This window comes from Emydura macquarii, unplaced genomic scaffold, assembly GCF_026122565.2.
Source record: "Emydura macquarii macquarii isolate MOO-44397 ecotype Brisbane River unplaced genomic scaffold, CSIRO-AGI_Emac_v2 contig_2768, whole genome shotgun sequence".
NCBI lineage: Eukaryota > Metazoa > Chordata > Testudines > Chelidae > Emydura > Emydura macquarii.
In genome coordinates, this window is record NW_027132905.1 from 26,605,065 (window position 1) to 26,627,263 (window position 22,199).

Below are 22,199 nucleotides of genomic sequence, written 5' to 3' on the forward strand. Positions count from 1 at the left end.
GCTTGCTCATGTCTCTTCCCAATTTAGGTGTGTGCACACACCACATGCACCAGTGTTGGAAAACGTTTTCCCCTAGTGGTACCCATACAAGATGGCTCTTATGCCCCCTTCAGCAGTTCGCACATGTGCCCGCATATAGGCACTGCCAGGTCTGCCTCCCTCTCAGTTCCTTCTTGCCGCCAGTGACGGTGCTGGAACGTCCCTTGCCTTCGCAACTATATTCCAGGGTATATAGTTGATCGTTTTCAATAATTTAGTCTTAGCATTGTAGTTGTTAGAGCCCCAGGGTTGGGGCATGTTCCATTCCCTGCGATTTAAACCCTATGCTTCATGTAAGAAGTCTATGCTAAGGAGCGACCTGCATCAAAGTTGCCTAAAGTGTCTGGGGGAAGCTCACGTCTGCGAGAGGTGCAAAATCTGTAAAAGTTTTCACCCACAGACTAAGAAAGACCAGGATATTCATCTTAGGGCCATTTTCATGGAGTCGGCAGTTAGACCAGTGTCAGAGCCCAACAGACTGGTCTCGGAACCGAGCACGGCAGCCCCAGCATGCAGTGCCCCTCCAACACCCTCTGACTTCTCAGCACTGATCACCATTCCGGGTGCCAAAGAAAAGGCCTAAGAAGACACGCACCAAGTGGGGTCACTCATTGGCAGATAAGACTAAGGGGGACCAGATGAGACCTGTGTTGGGCCACCAATCTTCCCCACCTCCAAAGGGTCCCTCGTCGCTGTGGGCATCGACCCTGGCACTGGGGCCCCCACCAACTCTGGGTAGCGGTAGAGGCCCTCATCGCCTGGTGTTGCTGTCGACCCTGGAGGCCTTTCAGGCAATGAAAGACGTCTTGGCAATGCCTATGCCGCCGATGCCGAGGGACGGCAGGCCGTCGCACCGAGACTTGGCACTGGCACCAGCGGGTAACCTATTGAGGAACAAGCCGGCCAACAATCTGCTCGGCAGTCCCCATCACCCAGACACCATTCACCAATGCGCAGGCGGTCTCCAGAGTTAAGACCATACTCTCCGGGTCAAAACAGTGACAGACAAGGCTCTCGCCGAGGTCCCCAGAAGACCAGCACCATGTAGCAGAGCATCACTATGTGGCCTCAGAATGACACAGGTTGCCAGACTCACAGCATCTTTCCCCAGCACCTTGACCCCGCTCTCCTAGTCCTTACAAGAAACCTAAGGACAAGAACCGGTCCCGTCATCACCATCATTCGGGCTCTCCGTGCCACTCACTGGTGCCAGAGCATCACCACACTCCATACAGCACCAGGAGATATTCAGAGTTGGCACCATCTTTGCAATCGGATAGTAGCGCCTCATCCTCGGACAGTGAGGAGGTTATTCAGATGAGGCAAGCCCTAGTCCCGATGCCCAGCTTCCCTACAGTACCGCCAATGGGACCATGGCCGCAAGGACAATGGCCTTACTGATGGGGGTTTCCCTCTGGGATTCCACAGGCCAGTTCTGTGAGAGGGACATCAGTACTGAAGTCCTCAATTCCTGAGAGTTCGGCACCACACCTGGACATGGACTCTGACTGTGAAGGTTCACATGCCTCGAGCCCAGGGGTGATCACCCCTTCCAGAACAGAGGCTCCTCCTCTACCTTAGCTGCCAGCCTCTTCCTCGTCATCACTGGATGAGGCAGTAGCAGGACCTTCTTTGGCAGCACCGCTGTATGACTTCAGGTCCCAACAAGATCTGCTAAAAAGGGTCACTTCCAACCTGGGCCTCAAAATACAGGAGCTGGACAAGCTAGTGGACAAACTCTTTGGGATCCTGGCGTCAGTAGCTCTCAGTAGAGTGGCCCTCCTGGTTCATGAGGGGGTGGTTAAGCTGGCCAAAGCACTGTGACAAACCCCAGCCTCCTTGCCCCCCATGTCAAAGAAAGCAGAGAGAAATACTATGTACCAGCAAATGGGTTTGAATACCTTTACACCCACCTTGCGCTGGGATCCTTGGTGGTCACTGACGCCAATGAGAGGGACAGACAGCGTAAAGTGAGTTCGATCCCTAAAAATAAGGAAACAAAGAGGCTGGACTTATTCGGAAAATTTATTCCACAGCTAGCCTACAGCTACGGGTGGCGAACTAACAGGCGCTACGGGGAAGATATCATTTCAGTATCTGGCAGTAACTAGAAAAGTTTGTGGACTCGTCCCCTGCCTCTAAACAAGAGTTCGAGGCCATCTTGGAGGAGGGAAGAGTGGTAGCAAGGGTATTTTTGCAAGTGGCCTCCAATGGTGCGGACTCTGCAGCCAGGACAATGGCCTCGGCGGTATTAATGAGACGGGCTTCATGGCTACAGTCCTCGGGTCTTTAGTCGGAGGTCCAGCAATCGATCCAGGAGGATGGCACAGCCCTCTTTGCCAAGTAGATGGACTCTAGGCTGCATGACATGAAGGACTCAAAGGCAACCCTGCAGTCCCTTGGCCTATATATCCTGTCATTATCCAGGAGGCACTTCAAGCCACAGCACTAACAGCGGTTTGGAGACCATTCCCACAGGGACTCCTATAAGAGGAAAAATAAAAGATACAAAAGGCACCAGGGCTGCTCGTCATCTGCCAGCCCTCAACCAGGCTTTAGCTGCCATAATCAGGGCAGAAAGCAGGCCTTTTGAAGGTGCGTCCAAGAGCAACCTACCAGTTCTACCCATGGATCCAACCCCCCTTCTGTTTTCTTCTCATTTAGCTCGTTTTCTCTCAGCCTGGGCTACCGTAACATCAGACTGATGGGTGCTCAGCATGGTGGTTATTGATTATACCCTCCAGTTTGCCTCACTCCCACCTTCCCAACCTCCTTCCCCGTCCTCCTTCAGGGACCCCTCTCACGAGCAACTCCTTGATCAGGAGTTGCAAGCATTCTTGCAGGCGGGTGCAGTGGAAGAGGTTCCCCAGGCCCTTGAGGGTCGAGAATTTTATTTCCATTACTACTTAATTCCAAAAGCAAAGGGAGGACTGAGGCCAATCCTGGACTTAAGGTGCCTCAACAAGTACCTCAGAAAGCTAAAGTTTCATATGGTTCCCCTAGCCACCATCATTCCCTCATTGGATCTGTGCGACTGGTACGCCACCCTCAATTAAAGGATGCCTATTTTCACTTTTCAATCTTCCCCAGTCACAGGAGGTTCCTAAGGCTTATGGTTTGAAACCGCCATTACCAATTTGCAGTAATTCCTTTTGGCCTGTGGACTGCACCAAGGATCTTCACCAAATGCATTTGGGTGGTGGCAACCTACCTCCGGAGAAGAGGAGTAGAGGTGTTTCCTTACCTGGACAATTGGCTCATCAAGGGCAGGTCAAGGTGTCAAGTCAAGGCCAGCATCACGATTACCCGGAACGTTTGCCAGGTGCTAGGCCTCCTAATAAACGAGCAAAAATCGACATTAGTTCCTGTACAAAGGATAGGGTTTATTGGGGCGATGCTGGACTCTACCAAGGTCAAAGCATTCTTTCCAAAGGAAAGGTTCCTGACAATGGCAGAGATTATAACCTGCATTTCGACCCACCCCTCATGACAGCGAGGCTATGCCTCAGCCTCATAGGCCAAATGGCGGCCTGCACCTACATGGTTTGACATGCCAGACTGCACCTCAGACCCCTTCAGATGTGGTTGGTGTCGGTGTATTCACCAGTCAGGCACCACCTGGACAGGATACTTAGGGTTCCTCCGGAAATACTTAACCTCTAACGTGGTGGATGAGACCGCATCAGGTGCTCTTGGGGAATGCACTTCGAAGCACCCGAGCCATCGGTAGTACCGATCATGGACAGTACGGCCTCTGTATATCAACAGACAGGGTGGGGCCCAGTCCCCAGCTCTGCAAAGAGGCCATGTGTTTATGGGACTTTTGTATCAGTCACAACATTCACACACAGGCAGTGCAGCTCCTGGGGATCAACAACTCTTTGGCAGACTGTCTCAGCAGGTCCTTTTGCTCTCAGCACAAGTGCTCCCTCCATCCGGAGGTGGCAACTAGCATCTTCCAAAGGTGGGGCAATCCCCACGTGGATCTCTTCGCCACCAGGGACAACAGAAAGTGCCATCAGTTCTGTTTCTGTCAGTTCAGTGTAGGCTACATCACCAATGTCTTTCTCCTCTCCTGGTCAGGGAGCCTCATGTATGCCTTCCTGCCAATACCTTTGATTCACAAGGTCCTTCTGAAAATGAAGAGGAACAAAGCATGGGTTATCTTGGTAGCACCAGTGTGGCCCCGACAGCATTGGTTCGGGATGCTTCTAGAGCTGGCGGGACGAAGACAATGGACCTTTCTGCTGCAGCCAGACCAACGTCGCCTCTTCTTTCTGGAGCTGGCCTCCATACACCTGACAGCATGGATGCTCCATGGCTGAGTTGGGAGGAACAGGCCTGCTCAGCCCAAGTCCAACAGGTGCTCTTAGAGAGTAGAAAGCCATCCACCAGATCAGCCTACAGGGCTAAGTGGAAACGCTCCACCTGCTGGACAGCCAAGCGTGATGTTTCCCCAGTGGAGGTTTCAATCCCAATGATCCTGGAGTATCTGCTCCACTTGAAGCAAGGGGGACTGGGCTTCTCGTCCATTAAGGTTCATATAGTGGCCATATCTGCTTTCCACCCTCTGGTGGAAGGTAAAACAGTTTTCTCGCACAAAATGATGGCCAGATTTCTTAAGGCATTAGAAAGGCTTTTCCCACCAACAAGGGACCCTTCCCCTCAGTGGGATCTGAATTGGTCCTCTCTAGACTCACCAGGACCCCCTTCAAGCCCTTGGCTCCATGTTCCCTTACGCACCTATCCTGGAAAGTTGCTTTCCTGGTGGCTATTACATCTGCAAGACAAGTTTAGGAGATCAGGGCATTAACATCGGAGCCCCCCTACATGGCATATTATAAAACAACTAGCCTGCATCCAACCTTTTTGCCTAAAGTAGTCTCTCACTTTCACTTTAACCAGGACATATACCTGCTGATCTTCTGTCCCAAGCCTCACAACTCCAGTGAATAGAGGCATCTGTGTATTCTCAATATGAGACGTGCTCTGGCGTTTTACATCTCCAGAACAAAATCTTTTCGTCGCTCAATGCAATTTGTCATCGTGGTTGCGGACTGAATGAAGAGAGTGCTGGTATTCTCGTAACGAATCTCAAAGTGGCTCACGGCCTGTATCTGAGCCTGTTATGAGCAGACCGGAGTCACGCCCCCAGTGTCCTTAATAGCTCACTCAATGAGAGTGCAGGCATCATCTGCGGTGTTCCAAGCACATGTCCCCATCCAGGACAGCTGCAGAGTAGCTACCTGGTCATCAGTACATATCTTCGTGTCCCACTATGCCTTGATGCAGCAAGTTCAAGACGATGCTGACTTCAGTAGAGTGGTGCTTCAAGTGTCACATCCATGAACTCCTGCCTGCCACCGGAGACACTGCTGGTGAGTCACCTAAATTGGGAAAGGACATGAGAAAACACTTGAAGAAGAAAGAACAGTTATTTACCTTGTAACTGTTGTTCTTTGAGATGTGTTGCTCATGTCCATTCCACACCTGCCCTCCTTTTCCGCAGTCGGAGTTCCAGCAAGAAGGAACTGAGAGGGAGGGGGAGCCGGCAGCGCCTATATGCAGGCACATGTGTGCGCCACTGCAGGGGGTGCTGGAGCCAGTTTGTACAGGTACCACTAGGGGAAAACGTTTTCCGGCACCAGTGCATGCGGTGTGCACAAACTCCTAAATTGGGAATGGACATGAGCAACACATCTCGAAGAACAACAGTTACAAGGTAAGTAACTGTTCTTTTTCATCCCCTTATAGCAAATTCAACTGTTTGAAACATGGGTAGTTAGAAATGCTGTCTTGAAAGCTCATGCAATTTTCCTGATAATTGTGCAATAATAGTCAGAGCAGATAGCACCACGTATTATAAAGTCTCCCAACAATTGTTATAAGATCCTGTTTTCATTTGCTTGTTCGGGCTGAAATTTTCCATGCCAGATGTTTACCTCAGGGCTGATTTTTTAGGAGATGGAGCGGGGAGGGGATGTTCGTTTGGATTTTTTAGACAACTTCAACTAAAGTGGTTCAGCCATTTCCAAGAACAATGCTAAGGAAGAATATATTGTTTTGTCATGCTAAGAATCTTGTGACATTTTACTTAAAAGGTTCTGCTGCTTCCATGTTTTGAAGCAGAACTTGAAATTTAGCATGCCATGGCATTTTGTTGTCCCTGTGAAAATCCAGCTAAATATGGCCAATTTATAAGCCTTTGAAATATAACAGTTTACACATGCTCAGTAGAGACGTCTTAGATTTTAGCAGCTAAAATCTCTGAGGATTCCTTCCTCACTGAGCATGCTTTATTCCCTCATAGCTCCTAAATGTGATGGAACTGTGCATGCGTCATCCCCACAGAGTGACTGAGCATGCTCCAGCCCAGGACTACAGGGGTGAAGCCAGACCTTCCCAGTAATAGCTATGCCCAGCTTCTCCAAGTTGGGCAGTGAAACTAAGAGTAGGGGTCCTCTCTCTCTTGAGCTCTCAGTAGCCTCCAGTGGGTACCTACACCGCATGGAGGAGGAAGCCATCTGATTCGAAAGCAAAGGAGATGAAAGCCAGATTGGGGGGAATGAAAATAGTAGATTGAGACAAGAATTCTGATGAGACTGGGACTAGCATTGGAGGAAGAGAAACTGTTACTAGGACCAGGAGCCAGTTGGCAGAGAGGGAATGTGAAGCTGGGACTGGTTGAGCGGGGAGGCTGGGACTAGGAACCAGGGAAAGGCAGGCTGGAACTGGGAGCTGAGATAGAGGGGGACTGGGACTGGGAACCAGTTGCCTGGGGGAGGTGGAAACACTGGGATTGAATGAAGAGTTAGGGAAAGGGGAGAGATTGGGAATGATTGGACAAAGTGACTAGAACTGGGGTACGTGGGATGAAGGGCAGAAAGGAGAGGAGACAGCTGACAAGGAGCTGGGGTACAGGGGGAGAACTGGGACTGGCTGGGCAAGAAAATTGGGACTCAGCGTGGGAAGGGTGAAAGGGATTGGGGAGAGGAGATTAGTGCTTGGACAAGTAGTTCAAAGGAGGACACTAGGATTGATGAGGCAAGAAGACTGGGACTAGGTAGGCAAGAAGAATGTAACTGGACAAGGAGCTAGATTCACAAGGCAGGGGGGCATAGTTTGTTGCAATGCTGAGCATTGCAGTGCCTGATTTTTAGGTGCCCTTCCACCTACTGGAATTCACAACCCTGAGTTAGGTGCCCAGGAGGAGGAGATGGTGATTTCTGAATAATGGTGGTAGTGGTAGTGGTTCTCCTTACACCCCATAGTCCAGTAGTTAGAGCACTCACACAGGATGTGGGAGACCCAGATAAAATCCCCCAACTGCCTAGTGTGGAACAGTGACTTTAACCCAGATCTCTCACCTCCCAGGTGAGTGCCCAAACCCCTGGACTATAGGGCATTGTGGGGTGGGTCTCGCTTAGTCTTTCCTGTTTAAGCTCTTCCACTTTGTGTAAGTACTTGCATATCCACTGGAGCTGGGACTAGAACATGGGTCTCCCAGGTGAGTGCACTAACAGCAGGGCTGTAGAGTCACTCTCATTCTCTTTGGCCAAATTAATGTTTTAAGTGAACCATCACCACACCATCTCCTCCACCAGCTGTGTTTTGTTTGGGGCCTGATCCAGTAGGTGTACTCTTAAGCAGCCTCTGAGCATGTCTGCCAGATCGGGCCGCACAGGTGCGATAGGTGGGGGACTGTCTTGTTTGTGAATACAGCTAGGGCTTAAATGTTAACTAAGTGCTAAGCTGCTATGTTGTATCAGGATGAGACAGGATTTAGTGTGCATACCCAGAGACAGAAAATTAGGCAACCTAGGGGACTTTAGGTGTCAGCAGTGTTAAGTGGTAGCTGAGCAGTGTTGTTATGAATGTCAGTGGCACCTAAATGTTGGACTTAGGCACCTAAAAGGGCAGGTAGTTGCCTCAGTCCCCTTTGTGGATCTAACCCAGTGAGCTAGTGGTAGGGAAGAGACAGGACAGGGACAGGTTGGAGGGGATGGGGCAGAAGAGCTCAAGATTAGGGGGAATGGGCAAAAGTCTGTGCCCACTAGAGTGTGCTCTCTTCCGGATCCTGGAAAGGTTCCCAAGATTTCTGTATCTGACATTACTCTGCTGTCAGTAAATATTTGGGAAACTCCCTGGCAAAGTATATGTGTCATCCCTCTTAAATGCTTGACCACAAAGAAGATGACAACCTTCTACTGCATCAGTTACTCTGTTCAAATGGCAGAGGTCTGTGTGGTGGATCTAAAGATTCCAAACCTGCTACTGGTCCATGGATGTATTAATATGATGCAACACAATGGAATTTGTTTTTTCCATTTGCTTTTTAAGAAACCTAGGAAATTACACACACACATTCTTTGTTAAAAGAACATTATTAAGGTTGCAAAGTGAAGCATACTTCTCTGCCATAATTTAGGTTGTCTGTGCAACTTTAATTTCACCCCCTTGTTCATATACATTATGATACAGTCTTTAATTCCATGATCACATACTATTTTTATCCACATGACCCTGGCCTTATTTACTGCACAGGATGGACCTGTTCTGGGGATGAATCAGGGCTGAGTAGTAAAGCATGACCTCTACCTCATTTACTACACACCTTCCAATTGCAGAAGTTAGTAGGTGTGTAGTGAATGAGGCAGCGGATTGCAGGAACTGAAAGCATGTTTAACACAATTGAATGCTGCCCTAGAAAACTGGATTTTATCCCTGCCTCTGCAACAATGTTCCTGTGTGATGCTAGGCAAGTCACTTAAACCAGACTCACATGTGGTCACTAACTGTGTATTCCTCACTTCTGGGTGCCCAATTTGAGGCCCTGGGGTCTGATTTGCACAAGATCTGAGCACCCACAGCTTCAACTGAAGTCCGTGGAGATGTGATTTGAACATATAAAGTGCTATATAGTGCTATGTTCTTAGGTCAAATTGAGCACCCAAAATCAGTAGAAATGTTTTTTACTTTAATCTGTGCGCCTCACCTCCCTATTTGTAAAATGGAGATAATACTACCCTCTCATCTCACAGGAGTGTTTGTGAAGCTCTCAGATACTATAGTGAGGAGCAACAGAGAAAAACCCATGAGAAAATTAATAATCCTATCTTCAGAGCAGGGTTTGAACAGTGCAATAAATAAGGCCTGGGGAACAAGGAGACAACCATATATTGAATATCTGCTCATTCAGTGAGCATCATCCATTCTGCGCACTGAATGACATCGGGGTCCTGTTGAAAAAAATAGTGTGTGATCATGTAATTAACAATTATATCATATTGCGTATGCACACGGGGCCAAATGAAGGTTGCATTGGCAACCTTAATTCTGGCTTTTTCAAACTTTGAATACTTTGACTTTGTAACCTCAATAATGTTCTTTTAATGAAGTTTCTGTATGTGCATGTGTGTGTAATAATTACATAGACTAATGCTGAGCAAATGCTACCAGAGTAGCAGAGAGAATAGAAATATAAAGAAAGGAAAAAGAATCAGAACATGTGGAGAGGCACTGGTCTCCATTTTAAGTCATTTGCAGCCTAAAGCTGGTGTCTGTATTTTATGTTCATTCAATCTGTGTGCCTCAGTAAAAAACATTTTAAAACTAAGGGTCCACTTTTTCTGTCCTGGGCCAAAGCTCCTGTTGACATCAATGGATTTTACCTTAAAAAGGACTGTGGAATTGGGCCCTAATGAATGATAGTGTGAATGTACTTTGGTGCTCTTGTCTGGGGTTTTTTTATTTATTTTATTTTTCTGTAGGTGAAGATGAGGATGAGTTTGAGAATTTCATGCTACCCCTTACAGTTTCATTTGAAACTGTAACTCAGATATTCAACAGTAGTTTTAAACAAGAGGAGGCAAAGGTAGGTTTATTTCAGTAATAGGGAAAGAAATTATTTATTGGTAAAATAAGTTAATTGTGAGGTAAATATTTTGCACTTTTTTCATCTTTGCCACATATATGTGTCTGTAATTTTCTATATAATGTTGAAATAAAAATGGCTGCATCTGACTTCCCAGAAAGTCAACCTCTTATACCTACATTTAGATTTTGTGAATGTTTTGAAGATAAAGTGATCTCTTTTGAGTCATATTTATAATCAAAGGGACAGATTTTCTTCTTGTGGTATTTGACCTGGTTCATATGTAATGCTCCCTCTTTCTGTGCATGTGTTTTTATTTTCTTTATGTGTATTAACATATTTATTTGGGGAGATTTGGCAAGATGTAATACACTTGATAAAACACTGCATTTTTAAAGTATTTTTTTTCAAACAACAATTTAATATATAAATCAAGACTTTATTAAATGGCTGGGCATATATGTATAAATAGGAACTGGTCTTGAAGTATTGCATCCTTAAACTGAACAAAGTGATTAGGATAACTGATAGCTAAATAAGGTTTTTATGTGCCTGTGGGAGCCATATTAGGATTGATTTGACAAGTCAGTTCAGCTGTGGCAACAGTCATAATATCTAACACAACATTATGTTTTATTAGTAAAATCCTTAAGTGTAGCAAGCTGTTTGTGTCAAAACAACAGTATATTTTAGGGGGGAAAGGACGTGCTAAATGGGAGCAGCATCATCAGGAATGATAATACATTAGAGTAGTATTGTGCTAAATAGATTCTCCCCTCCTATAATGAACAAACAGTTAACAATGCACTCTAGAGTGCTCATTTCAGATACATTGTGTAATCTTTACGAAGCCCTAACATATTTGCTATTTTAAAATATGATGGAAACCTTAACAGTGCATCATCATCTTTTATCCTCCCCCTTTCCTGAAAATGTAAACTGTCATCAAACATGCTAAAAATGTTTGACAAATAATTCCGCAACTCACATCTACAGAGCATGTATAGTTTATAATAACCACTTTGATTAAATTAGCATCTTAGAAAATATGAATACTCAGCATTGCTTCAACGAGTACTGTAAAAAAGACCACATACCCCAGATTCTATATTTGATATTGCTTCTAGTATTTAATTTGCAAGCTGCATTTCACATGTAAAATAGAGATAGTGCTAAAGGGTTTGCCTTTTATTGTAAAAATCCTTGATTTTAAAAATTAGTTCTAAGATATCATTTTTAGAAACCCCCTCTTTGTAAGAAATTGCATTTATCTAATTTGAGGTTTCTGTGATATTTAAAACAATTTTGCTGCAGTCCTGTCTGGTCTGTGAGAAACTGTCTTACTGAAGAAATTTTAATGGAGTTCCAGTTATATATCCCTAAACTAGCAAGTTCTTAACGACCCTGGAAAGTGACTGCTTGATTACACTTTAACGGTATTTGCAAATAAAATCACAAGTAATTAAAGGGAAATCTCCAGGCTTTTGAGCAAGTTTGATGCATGATAACTGCCTGGTTCAGCTTCATCTAGAGTAATGCTGTGTAGACAAGAGCTACTGAGATCAATAGCAACATAATGATAGTGGCAGAATTAAGTGAGTAACCTGAGAACTGTGTCTTCAGAATGCATGCAGCTGCCACAAGCCAGGGCCACACAGTGCACTCCGTGCTTCCGTCCTAAATGTTCATCAAAAGACGCCCTGCAGGAAAATGGAGTTAGATGCTCTTTATTGCTGATCGTGTCTCTTGCCACATTTATCAGGGAAATTGGATTAGCAGTTGGCAGCTGCAGGTAGACAAGGTTCTGCAGTGATTAAATATGCAGCTTGGCTGCATTTGTTGTGACAGACCTTTAGTAAATTCTACTGTAAGCACCATCTGTCTAATTTGTATAAAGAAAACTTGGTGCTTTAAGCTACTGATAAAGAACTAAATCTGTTGCTTTATCATAAACAAAACTTTTGCTCTAAATTCTTTTAAATATAATTTATTAGGCTAAAGCTATTTTTCTATCATGATGAATAAATAATACATGCAAAAGTGCTTTCAGGTACTTCATTGTGCAAGAACTGGAAACAAAAACAGTTCAGTTCTCTTCTTCAATAAAATGTTTAGTATTCCAATCTGCAGGGAGGTGACACTGTTAAAATATCACCATGAAAATGGTCCAGGACTGCCAAATTCATTTAATTTGTGGCTTTTACTAGGATTTTCTAACTGACTTTTTTTTTATTTCTGAAGCACACAGCTGAAAAATTATCATAACAGGGGAGCTTTTCGTCATTGAAATACATTTGCAGTCAAGAAATCTGTATATAAAACATTCATTTGTTTCTTTTTCAGTAAAATCTAATATAATTGAATTTGTATTTATCATGAGCTTTTTTCCATTTTGAAATGAACAGAAGGAAAAAATTATAGCATTAAAACTACGGCCAGTTTTTTCTCTCAAAAATATCTGGATTTGCCCTGACAATCCAGTTAAGTAATATATTAACTGGCTAGACTGAACCTCAGTGGTGCTTTTATGTTAGTTATGACATCCTCAGTTTTGATGGGAATGAATGAAAACTGTATCTGAGGAAGAAGGGCAGTTAAATAGCAACATGCTATCTTTAGCTGGTTCGTAAAAACTCCATACTGTTAAATTATTTAAAATCCTTGATTTTTAGCTTGCACACATTAAAAGTTTTCACACTAAGTGCCAAATGTTGCAAACAGCACTTTAACAGAATGATTTTGCTTTGATCCCTGTAGCAGTTCCTGAATAATTTATCACAGGTTATTGCCTTAATTCTGGAGAGGAATAGAGCAATAAAGGCAGATGAAAACACTCCAGTTGAAACACCTTGGGGCCTGCTCATTCCTCTGACACGGCTCTTTTGTTGGAACTATTTAGAGGTTATTAAGACGTGTCTCCAGAATTAAGAGTATGCTGTAAGGATGAAGACAGCCATCTTAATTCTAAAGACAAAGCACAATGACCCTTCACCTTTTTTTTCTTTGTTGTTATTATATAGTAGAATTATGAGGGTAATATTATAGCTGCACCCAGTAGTGCCACTGTAGTTAAGGATCTGTCAGACTTTCCATTACAAACCCCATTTTGGGAATGGGTGGCGTGAGAGTTATCTTGTCTGTTTCAAATTGCATTAGTCAGGAACTTGGCACACATTGTCAAGCTACAGTTCCTGTTTGGGTTTTTTCCCCCTACAAAAATCTAAATGTTCAGCTCTTTTCCATTTAGAAATTCATAAAATAATGTTTTTTGGATTTTAAACGATAATGTTAGAATAAAAAAAAGGGGGGAGGGGCGGATTTTTAAATTACTCTAAAGTAGGACCTACCATTTTTTCGTTTGTGGATGAAAGAATACTTTGAAACAGGCCCTTTATTTCATTAGTAGTAAAATCAGTTTATAAGCCAGCATTTTGACTACCTAAATTTCCCCTGCCATTTCTCTTGGATACATAGTCTTTGCTTCTGATTCTAAGCTTTTGTCTAGTGTTGCTATGTGCTGCTAAACAGCTGTCACTTTGCACCCCAGATATGACTGCATTTCAGCTGTGAATGAAGTGATCCCTTTATATGCTACTTATATTATTCTGTTAAGTTTACGAAGCATGTTAGGAGCCCTCAGGATGAAGGCCCACAAGATGCTATATAAGTGTATAGTGTTGTTTGCTATTTTTCTTAACAATTTTTACACCCAGTAATATTATTTGAAAATTCGTAATGGGCTAATTAACCAGAATATATTGGGAGTTTAATCTCTATTCTGTCTCACCTGTCTAAAACTTGACTGCAGTGAGCACAGGATCTTGCATGAAATCCTGGCCACTAACGGGGCCAGGATTTTACCTGGGTACGCTGTGGTTAGGGTGTCATTATATGAGCAGTTTTGGCATCTGTGTATGTATTAACTATACAAAGCCTCATTCTAGTGAATGACACTTACACCATTGAATTTAGTGGGGCTTTAGGTACTAAGAATGTGTAATATTTTAAAGCTGTGTAGTATATACTAAAATTGTATAGAAAACTGTGGGTGGTGTTTATCTAATAATAATAGCAGAAAGTAAACATTCTAAAACCAAAGAAATTCAGTGTCGTTTCTCAAATCACTCAGTTGTTCTTTAGTACTGATGTTCAAGTGGCATGTAAAATGACCTGCTGTTTCAAGGCCCTCTGGTAGGTGGGTACAGTGCCATGCCCCCATTTATCAGGGGTCTATAAATTGTGCTACCCAGCCGTTTCCTAAATGATTTATCAGAAAGAATGTTTTTGAAGAATGATTGCTTTTTTAAATCAAGGAATATGTACTTCAGGGTTGTTTGGTTAGTTGTGTGTGTGTGTATAGTCCCTGTCTTGCAGGTCTCTGACCATGGGTTGACTATCTTTGCCTGACTTCAAACAAAGGCAAGTTCAAATGAAGTGCTAAATATCTTACACTTCATTCTAGAGGCCACTGGTTTTCCTTTGAACCTCTTTTCCTATAGTCAGCCTTGCTTGTGGTCCTTTTCTCTCTGTGACTACAGTGAGCAAAAGAGCCAAGGTCACTCTTGAATCCTCCGCCTTCACCCTGCATTGTTGGATGTGGACGTATCCTTATTTGATGTTGTGCCTTAATGTTTAATAGGAGCTGTGCAGTGTTGTTGTGAAGTTCTTTATTTGTAGGCCAAATGTCTGCTAAACATTTATTTTCTACATGGAACAGTAAATATATTAAATGCCAGATTGTAGGTGAATGTCATGTTAATGTTATCATTTTAGGTCCCAGTTCTGCATGATGCTGAGCATTTCCTGCGAGAGGACCTCAACTCCAGTTAATGAGAATTGAGGGCTTTGAGCATCTCACATGTTCAGGCCATTTGAACACTCAAAAGTCAGAAAATGCAAATGGTACAGTTCTCATAGTAACTTTAATTTACCCATATTTCACTTAGGACCCAATTTATCCTCAGAAAATCTGCAACTCCCATTGAAGTCAATTGGACTAGTGTGTGCATCTCTGCAAATAGAGTTCAGACCTTGTGTAAGATTACATTTAGTAGTATAACAAGTAATTTGCAGCACTCCATTCGTTATGTGAGTGGGTTAAGGTTAATATGAGATCCTTATCTTTTGCATTTCTGGACTCATGAATATTTAACATTGTCACCAAATGTTACTTTATTGAAGGTTTTATATTTAGTTTCGCTGGATGTTTTTACAAAAATGAAAAAAGATTACCACATTAATTCCTCCTACTGGTTTCTCTATGTGCTTCCACAATTGTTTATTGAAACCCTGCAGTTATATGGAACTTCACAATGGAGCAGAAATACAAACCACACCTCCAACACCAAACTAATGCTGATATTACATATTTCTGTTGGTTAGTACTCCACTAATCAGTATGGAATTCTAACAGGAGTGGAAATTTCATGTAGTGTATGTTTAAAACTAATTTTTCATTCACTTATAACTGTTAATTCTTAAAATGTATACTAACTTGCCTGAAAACCAGTCCTTTATGAGGATTACCACCTGGGAAATTTCAGCTGCATTTCATTTAAGTCTGTACTCCAAAACAAGTTTTAAATTCTTTTTACAGGGGGAAAAAGTATATTTTTCTGTCACAGAATTTACTAAAAATGGGTGAACAGATTTTGCTCAGTTTTTTTAATTGCTTTTTTGACTGAGACCTAACTGGGAAAATGACATCTAAAAATATTTTTTCCAAAGGATATGAGCATATGAAAATGGAGTATAATAGAAATCTCAGTATAACCTTTACTGTAGTTTTTAATGAGTATCAATTAGTCTTATACCTCACATAAAATAATGCAAGCTCAAGTTAACTTTTTATCTTTAGTGTTATTATTTTAATATATTAAGCTTTAATATGCAGCATTCATATATTATGTTTTAGTTTGCCTTATTCAAAGGTAAAACATATTGAATGACTTAAAATATTCCCTAAGCATTTTGTTAGTGTTACCACCATAAAACTTGGGCAGATTTTTGTTTATTTGTTTGTTTAAAGAGCCTATGGTTTTCTATAGAGAAGGATTTGAGCGAGACATTTAAACTAATGAATCAAAATCAGATATTTGGTCATTATTGGCTGATTATTACTCCATCTGCTCTGTACTAACGTGAAAATCAATTACTGTGTCTTTTTCCCACTGACAGCGTATGTTGATTGGGCTGGCAAGAGATCTTCGAGGGATTGCCTTTGCACTGAACACAAAGACCAGCTACACCATGCTGTTTGACTGGATGTATCCTTATTACACGATGACAATACCAGCTCTGTGCACAGAGGGATACCAGGCCCCTTGCATTAGTTTAATAGTGTGGCACAGTGGGGAAGAGGAAACAAAGCTAAATGAACTAATGTGTAATCAGCTAAAATTACAGCACAATAGCAACCATGCAGTTAACTGGGAGGGCAGCGTTTGGAGAGAGACCACAGAGAGGTCACTTTTTTGTTGTATCACACTAATACCGCAATATATATACCTAAATAGTTCCCCTCCCCATCCCAAGTCTGTGATGTTTCCAAAAACGTATGGAACTCAAAATATAATGTGTCTACATTTGGTTAAAAATGACATCAAAGACTTACAAAATTTTGCTTCTCAAGTATTAATCCAGGGAGACCTCAATATCTTTTATGATCTGGTCTTTCATTTAGCCAGTAAGTATCCACTTATGTCAATTTTATTAATATCATAACACAAATACTTTTCTCGATCAGAAAATAACAGATATATTGCAAAAATAAAATGGTAATCTAGAATTATAGTTTTTCTCAATATGCAAAGATGAGGACTACTGTATTTGTTTTACCATACTGCTATCCTTTTTTACTGCTCTGCAAAAGTATCTAATAATACTCACTGGAATTTTGTTAATGCAATAGGGAGGTCTTTGTTGTTTTTTAATAAGTGTATCAGTCATACATTTTGTCACTTCAGTCATAGAATCATATTAATAAACTCACTATCCAAATATATAGTGAGATGAGTACAACAGTTTGTATGATTTAGACCAGTTAATACCGTGCATGTTTGCTGTGCATTTGTTTATTATAATGGGCAAAATGACATATAAGTACAATATTGTGCTTTATTAAAAGCAAGGGGCTTTAAAATGGGATAAATTTAGATAAATGCTGAAAGTTTACTGTTCACTGATCTGTCTGGAGAACACACAACAGTATATCTTTCTAGAATTGTGACCAGGAATATAGTTGTAAAAGGGCCGAAAGGTAGAAAGGCTGAGCCTGTTTGTTATGATCTGATCCAACTTGCACTGAAATCAATGGACAGATTCCCATGGGAGTTGGATCAAGCCATTCTCAAGATCTTTGCCTGTCTTCAAGTGACTTCCCTTAGGTACAAACTCTACTCACAAGAGGTAGCGTGTGGAATCAAGACCTAAAACAATAAGAGGCCTCATCCTAGCTTTCTTTGAAATCAGTGGAAAACTCCATTTAATTTTAATAGCATAAGATGGAGCTACAAACTATTAAAATCAGGATGTGGGTGTATACATTTTCTAATGGACACTGTCAGAATAATTGTATGTAATTCTATTTTTAAATGGCCTTACCCGAGCTACTTATTACACTTGCATTATAAAACCTGAAAGAAATTAAAATTCTAAAGTTTACTTTTAACACTTTGTTTAGCATGGGCAGGAAAAAGATACTATCAATTTAATTTTCAATGTTTCATTTTATGTTTCACCTGCACTAAGCCAGTGTTCATAGATTTTAAGCCCGAAAAGGATCATTGTCATCATTTAGTCTGACCCCCTGTATAACACAGGCCATATAATTGTCCCAGAATAATTCCTAAAGCAAATATTTTCGAAAAACATCCAGTCTTGATTTTAAAATTGTCACTGATGGAAAATCCACCTCTACCCTTGGTAAATTGTTCCAATTGTTAATTACTTTCTCATTTTAAAAGTTACGCCTTATTTCCGGTCTGAATTTGTCTAGCTTCAACGTCCAGCCATTGGATCATGTTATACCTTTCTCTGCTAGATTGAAGAGCCCATTATTAATGATTTGTTCCCCACATTAGATACTTACAGACTGTAGTCAAGCCACCTCTTGACCATCTTTTTGATAAGATAAATAGATTGAAGTCTTTGAATCTATCACTGTAAGGCATGTTATCTAATCCTTTAATCATTCTCGTGACTCCTCCCTGAACCCTCTCCAATGTATCTACTTCCTTCTAGAATAGTGGGCACCAGAACTGCACATAGTATTCCAGCAGAGGTCACACCAGTGTCAAAAGAAAGAGGTAAAATAACCTCTCTACTTCTACTGAAACATCTATACTCCCACTCGGTGTGGTAGTGTTTGGGTTGCAGATAGTATAGGTTCTCAAACTGGGGTTGGGGTAGTGAGGTTATTACGTGGGTGTCGCGAGCAGTCAGCCCTGCGCGTGGTGAGATTCAGGCTGTCAGCCCCACACATGATGGATAGCTCAAGCCCCTCCAGCATAGCTCCACCCCCACCTGCATCTCGCCTCCAGCATTTAAAATAGTGTTAAATATCTTAAAAATGTGTTTTAAATGTATGGGAGGGGGTCACACTCAGAGGCTTGCTGTGTGAAAGGGGTTGCCAATACAAAAAGTTTTGAGAACCACTAGTATAGGGAAATGTGTAAATTCAAACAGAGAGCCAGACTGATGTCTCCTACATGGAAACCCATGGGAGTAGGGGAGGAATTCCAGGCAGAGTTTTCCTGGTGGTGATCACAAGGTTTTTGCCCAATGCTCAGAAACTCACAGATCTCTCACTGCCATGAGAATCTCTACTCTCCAGGGATCCTCAGAGGTTCACCTTTTTACAAAGAGGTGGTCTTTGCAAGAAAGGAAATGGAACCTCAGGCTGTATTATGCAATTCTCATCTGCCAATCACATGTTCTGTCTCTGTGCAAAACTAAAAAGCTCCCTCTGTGGGACCAGGGATGGTAGAGGGGATTGCAGTATAGGTGGCTGATCTCCACTCCCTTTGCAAAAGATAGATGGAGGATCATAACATACATAAGAATTCCCATGCTGAGTCACACCAATGGTCTATCTTGCCAGTATCATATCTTACAACAGCGGCCAGTTCCAAGGCAATGAACAGAACAGGGCAATTACAAGTGATCCATCCCCTGTCATCTGGCCCCAGTTTCTGGCAGTCAGAAGTTTAGGGACACCCAGAGCATGGGATTTTGTCCCTGACTATCTTGGCTAATAGCCATGGATGGACCTATTCACCATGAACACAATTCTCTTTTGAACCCATTGGGTCCTTTCCACACCTGAATCCAGGATTGTTTCCATTGCTTTTAATTTTCTGAAAACTTGAAATACTAAGTTTCTATAAAACATTTTTTTAAAAACTCTGGATTTTTTAATTTGGACTGCCAGACAGCATCTTTTGACTTAATGTTGAAAATAAAAAAGATGACTGTACCCAGTAAGTGGAATTAATTTGTCCAAGGCTTTTTTGAGTTCCCTCATTTTCTATATACAATATGTTCTTTATCGTCAAGTACCTGTACAAATGGGCAGAGTAAATCTCCCCGTCACCTTTGACTGTAAACAAATAAACAAGTTCATTCTTCTGTTCAGTGCATTTAACTTCTGCAGGGGTCCAGCTCCATCCTCCTATTGATCTCAGTATTATAGCAGGGTAAGCTGCCATCACGTCAACTCATATTTACTGGGTCTAAAAGGTGTAAGTTACAATGGTATGTGGGAGGAGGTGGAAGAGGGCTTTTTTATTTAGATATGGATTTTTATACTTAATTAACATTTTAGTGTATAAATGAATAACTTTTAAGTGTTTAATTTGTATATGTTGACATGCTACAATTGTAACTGCCTACAACTAATAGAAACAGTTGTTTTCAAACAAATATTCCCCTGTAGTACTTGCAACCGTAATATTTTAGGTTTGAAAACATTAAAGTGAAACTGATATAGGTGATTTTCATAATCTAAGCTCAGAAAAATTCTGCAAATAAGCAGTATAAATAGACAATAGAAAATGTTTACTTTTAATAATCTAAGATGTTAGTAAGGTAGATGTAGGTGGTTGTTTGGAAACATAAATTTTAAATCAGTGGTATAAGAGTTCAGTGATTAATATAATACTTTATCTCAAGTGTTGGCTGGAAATATTTTTATTCTAATCTCTTCCCATTGATTTCAAGAGAGTTACACCTATAGTGAACCTCTGAGGATCAAATCTTTAATTTTTTAAGTTGTTCCAGTTCCTGGTCATAATTTTTTTCTGTCTGGTTTCTGATTTGAATGAGTATCTGGAATTTTACTTTTGTCCAGTAGATGGCAAAAATGAGCAAAAATGAATTCTTTTAAGTCTTTTGGGTTTGGTTTTGATCTGGAAACTGTAGTGTCCTACATTTTACCATAGATGACAATGATATTAGGGTCATAGTTTGGAGGTGAATTGTCACTATGCTGAAAGCTGTGTTAGATTGCCAAATAGGGCTGTTTTGTAGCAAGCTTGCTTATACTAATTGAGTTTCTGTAGCAAATACGGCTCCTTGGAAAAAGGCCAAAGGCTTTTCATAATTGTATTGACAGGAAAATGAATATGATAAATGGTGTTCATTCAGTTGAGACAAGATTTATAGTTTTCCTCTGGGCAAGGGATGAAGAGCAAATATTTATAATAATAGTAAAATTTGTTTAAAAGTTGTATTATTCAATCTCTCAAAAGGCTTTATTAAAATATTTCCAAATATTTTAAAGCAGTTTCAGATGGTAACGTACCGGATCTTCTCGGAGTATTCCATTAATGAAAGATGAATAAGTAGATGATACATAAATAAATAAATAAATAAATATCCTGGATATGAAAGTCATTTATTCTTCCTGAAATATTGATATGTCAAGCTGTCAATGATGATTCCAGTATTACAGCTTCTGAAAGTTTATATGCCTTTTATATTCAGAAATATGGTTTGTGTAATTTGTAGGGCAGGCCTGAACGTGCGGGTGAAACCTTCTATAAAAGCATGCAGTGTTTAGAGTCAAATCAGAATCCATTTTTATTAATGGAGATTATCCCACTTATAAAATATTTTGTTTTGATATTTACTTCAAGAATGTACTTGTAAAATGTGAGTATATAATCTGTATTACTCCAAAGTGACAGCAAGCTAAAGCTTAAATCCCCAATCTGGCAGTCAGATCTGTCCATGGGGAGCCAGTTAAAGGCTCTGGGCTGTGCCCAGCTATTCTGTTACTCTCAATCAGTGTTTCTTAAATCTAGTTGGGTGCCCCTTTGGTAAATTTTTCAGCTATTCCTTTCAACTGACATCAATTATTTAATGAATTTTAATGCCTCTGAAATAAGCAAGTTGCAGTAAGAAAATGTCTTGCCAGACTTATTACCTTGTTAGGCTGACTCAGGGTTTTAGACAGCAAGACTAAAGTAACATTAGTATATAAAAAAGGTGGTGATTTGTGTTTGGGGTTTCCTCTCTACTAGTCATTCACACAGTCCCCTTTATTATATCGATGTTTAAGAATGTGCCCCTTTTTTGTGTGAGCTTATTAGCAGGTGTGGAATGTTTTTTTTTAATACCCAATATACTGCTGTTTTCAAATCACTGTTCTAATAAATATCTAAATATTCATCACTTGTATCTTTAAAAAATAATCCCACATGCAGGGGCATGAGACGTTTTATAAAACTGCATGCAGAAGATTAGTCAAGAAAAAGTATTCACATTTTTACATATGCGGTAGTGTTCCTCATTGAAAACCGTTATATTTTTTAAGTATTAAATTGTTATATTTTTTCCAATTGGTTAATATGTTTAGTGCTGATTTACAAGAACCAGACAAATAGTTCTAGATGTTGCAGTCTGGTATTCACAGGGGCAGAGGCATTACAAGGTTTTCCCTTAAGCAGCCTGTCTTCCCCGTGCATCCAGTCTTTAGCCTGTCATTGGGAGCCCATTAGTGCCACTTGCATTGATAGTTTTATGGTAATGGTCACTTGTGTACCTTAGAATATTAAAACTGATTTTTTTTTCAAATTGCACTATTATTATTTATTTGTCTTACCATAGCACCTAAGAGCTCCTAATCAAGGACCAAGACCCCATTGTGCTGGGTGCTATACAAACACATACCAAAAACACAGTCTCAGCCCCAAAGATCCTTTGCTGTTTGCATTTCACTCACTGTGGACAGTGAAAATCAACTAGTCAGTTTCACTTCATGAATTAGGAGGATTCTATCATGTTT

At 41.2% G+C, this 22,199-nt stretch overlaps 1 protein-coding gene across 1 annotated transcript in view; it reads left to right on the forward strand.

Moving 5' to 3' along the window:
• The window catches only part of RANBP17 (RAN binding protein 17), a 259,916-nt gene that overhangs the window by 158,604 nt on the left and 79,113 nt on the right, over positions 1–22,199 (forward strand). Inside the window, exons 19-20 of the mRNA XM_067566736.1 lie at positions 9,810–9,913; positions 16,091–16,179. Of these exons, the coding sequence (XP_067422837.1) occupies positions 9,810–9,913; positions 16,091–16,179 (193 nt within the window). The remainder of the gene's footprint in view (positions 1–9,809; positions 9,914–16,090; positions 16,180–22,199) is intronic.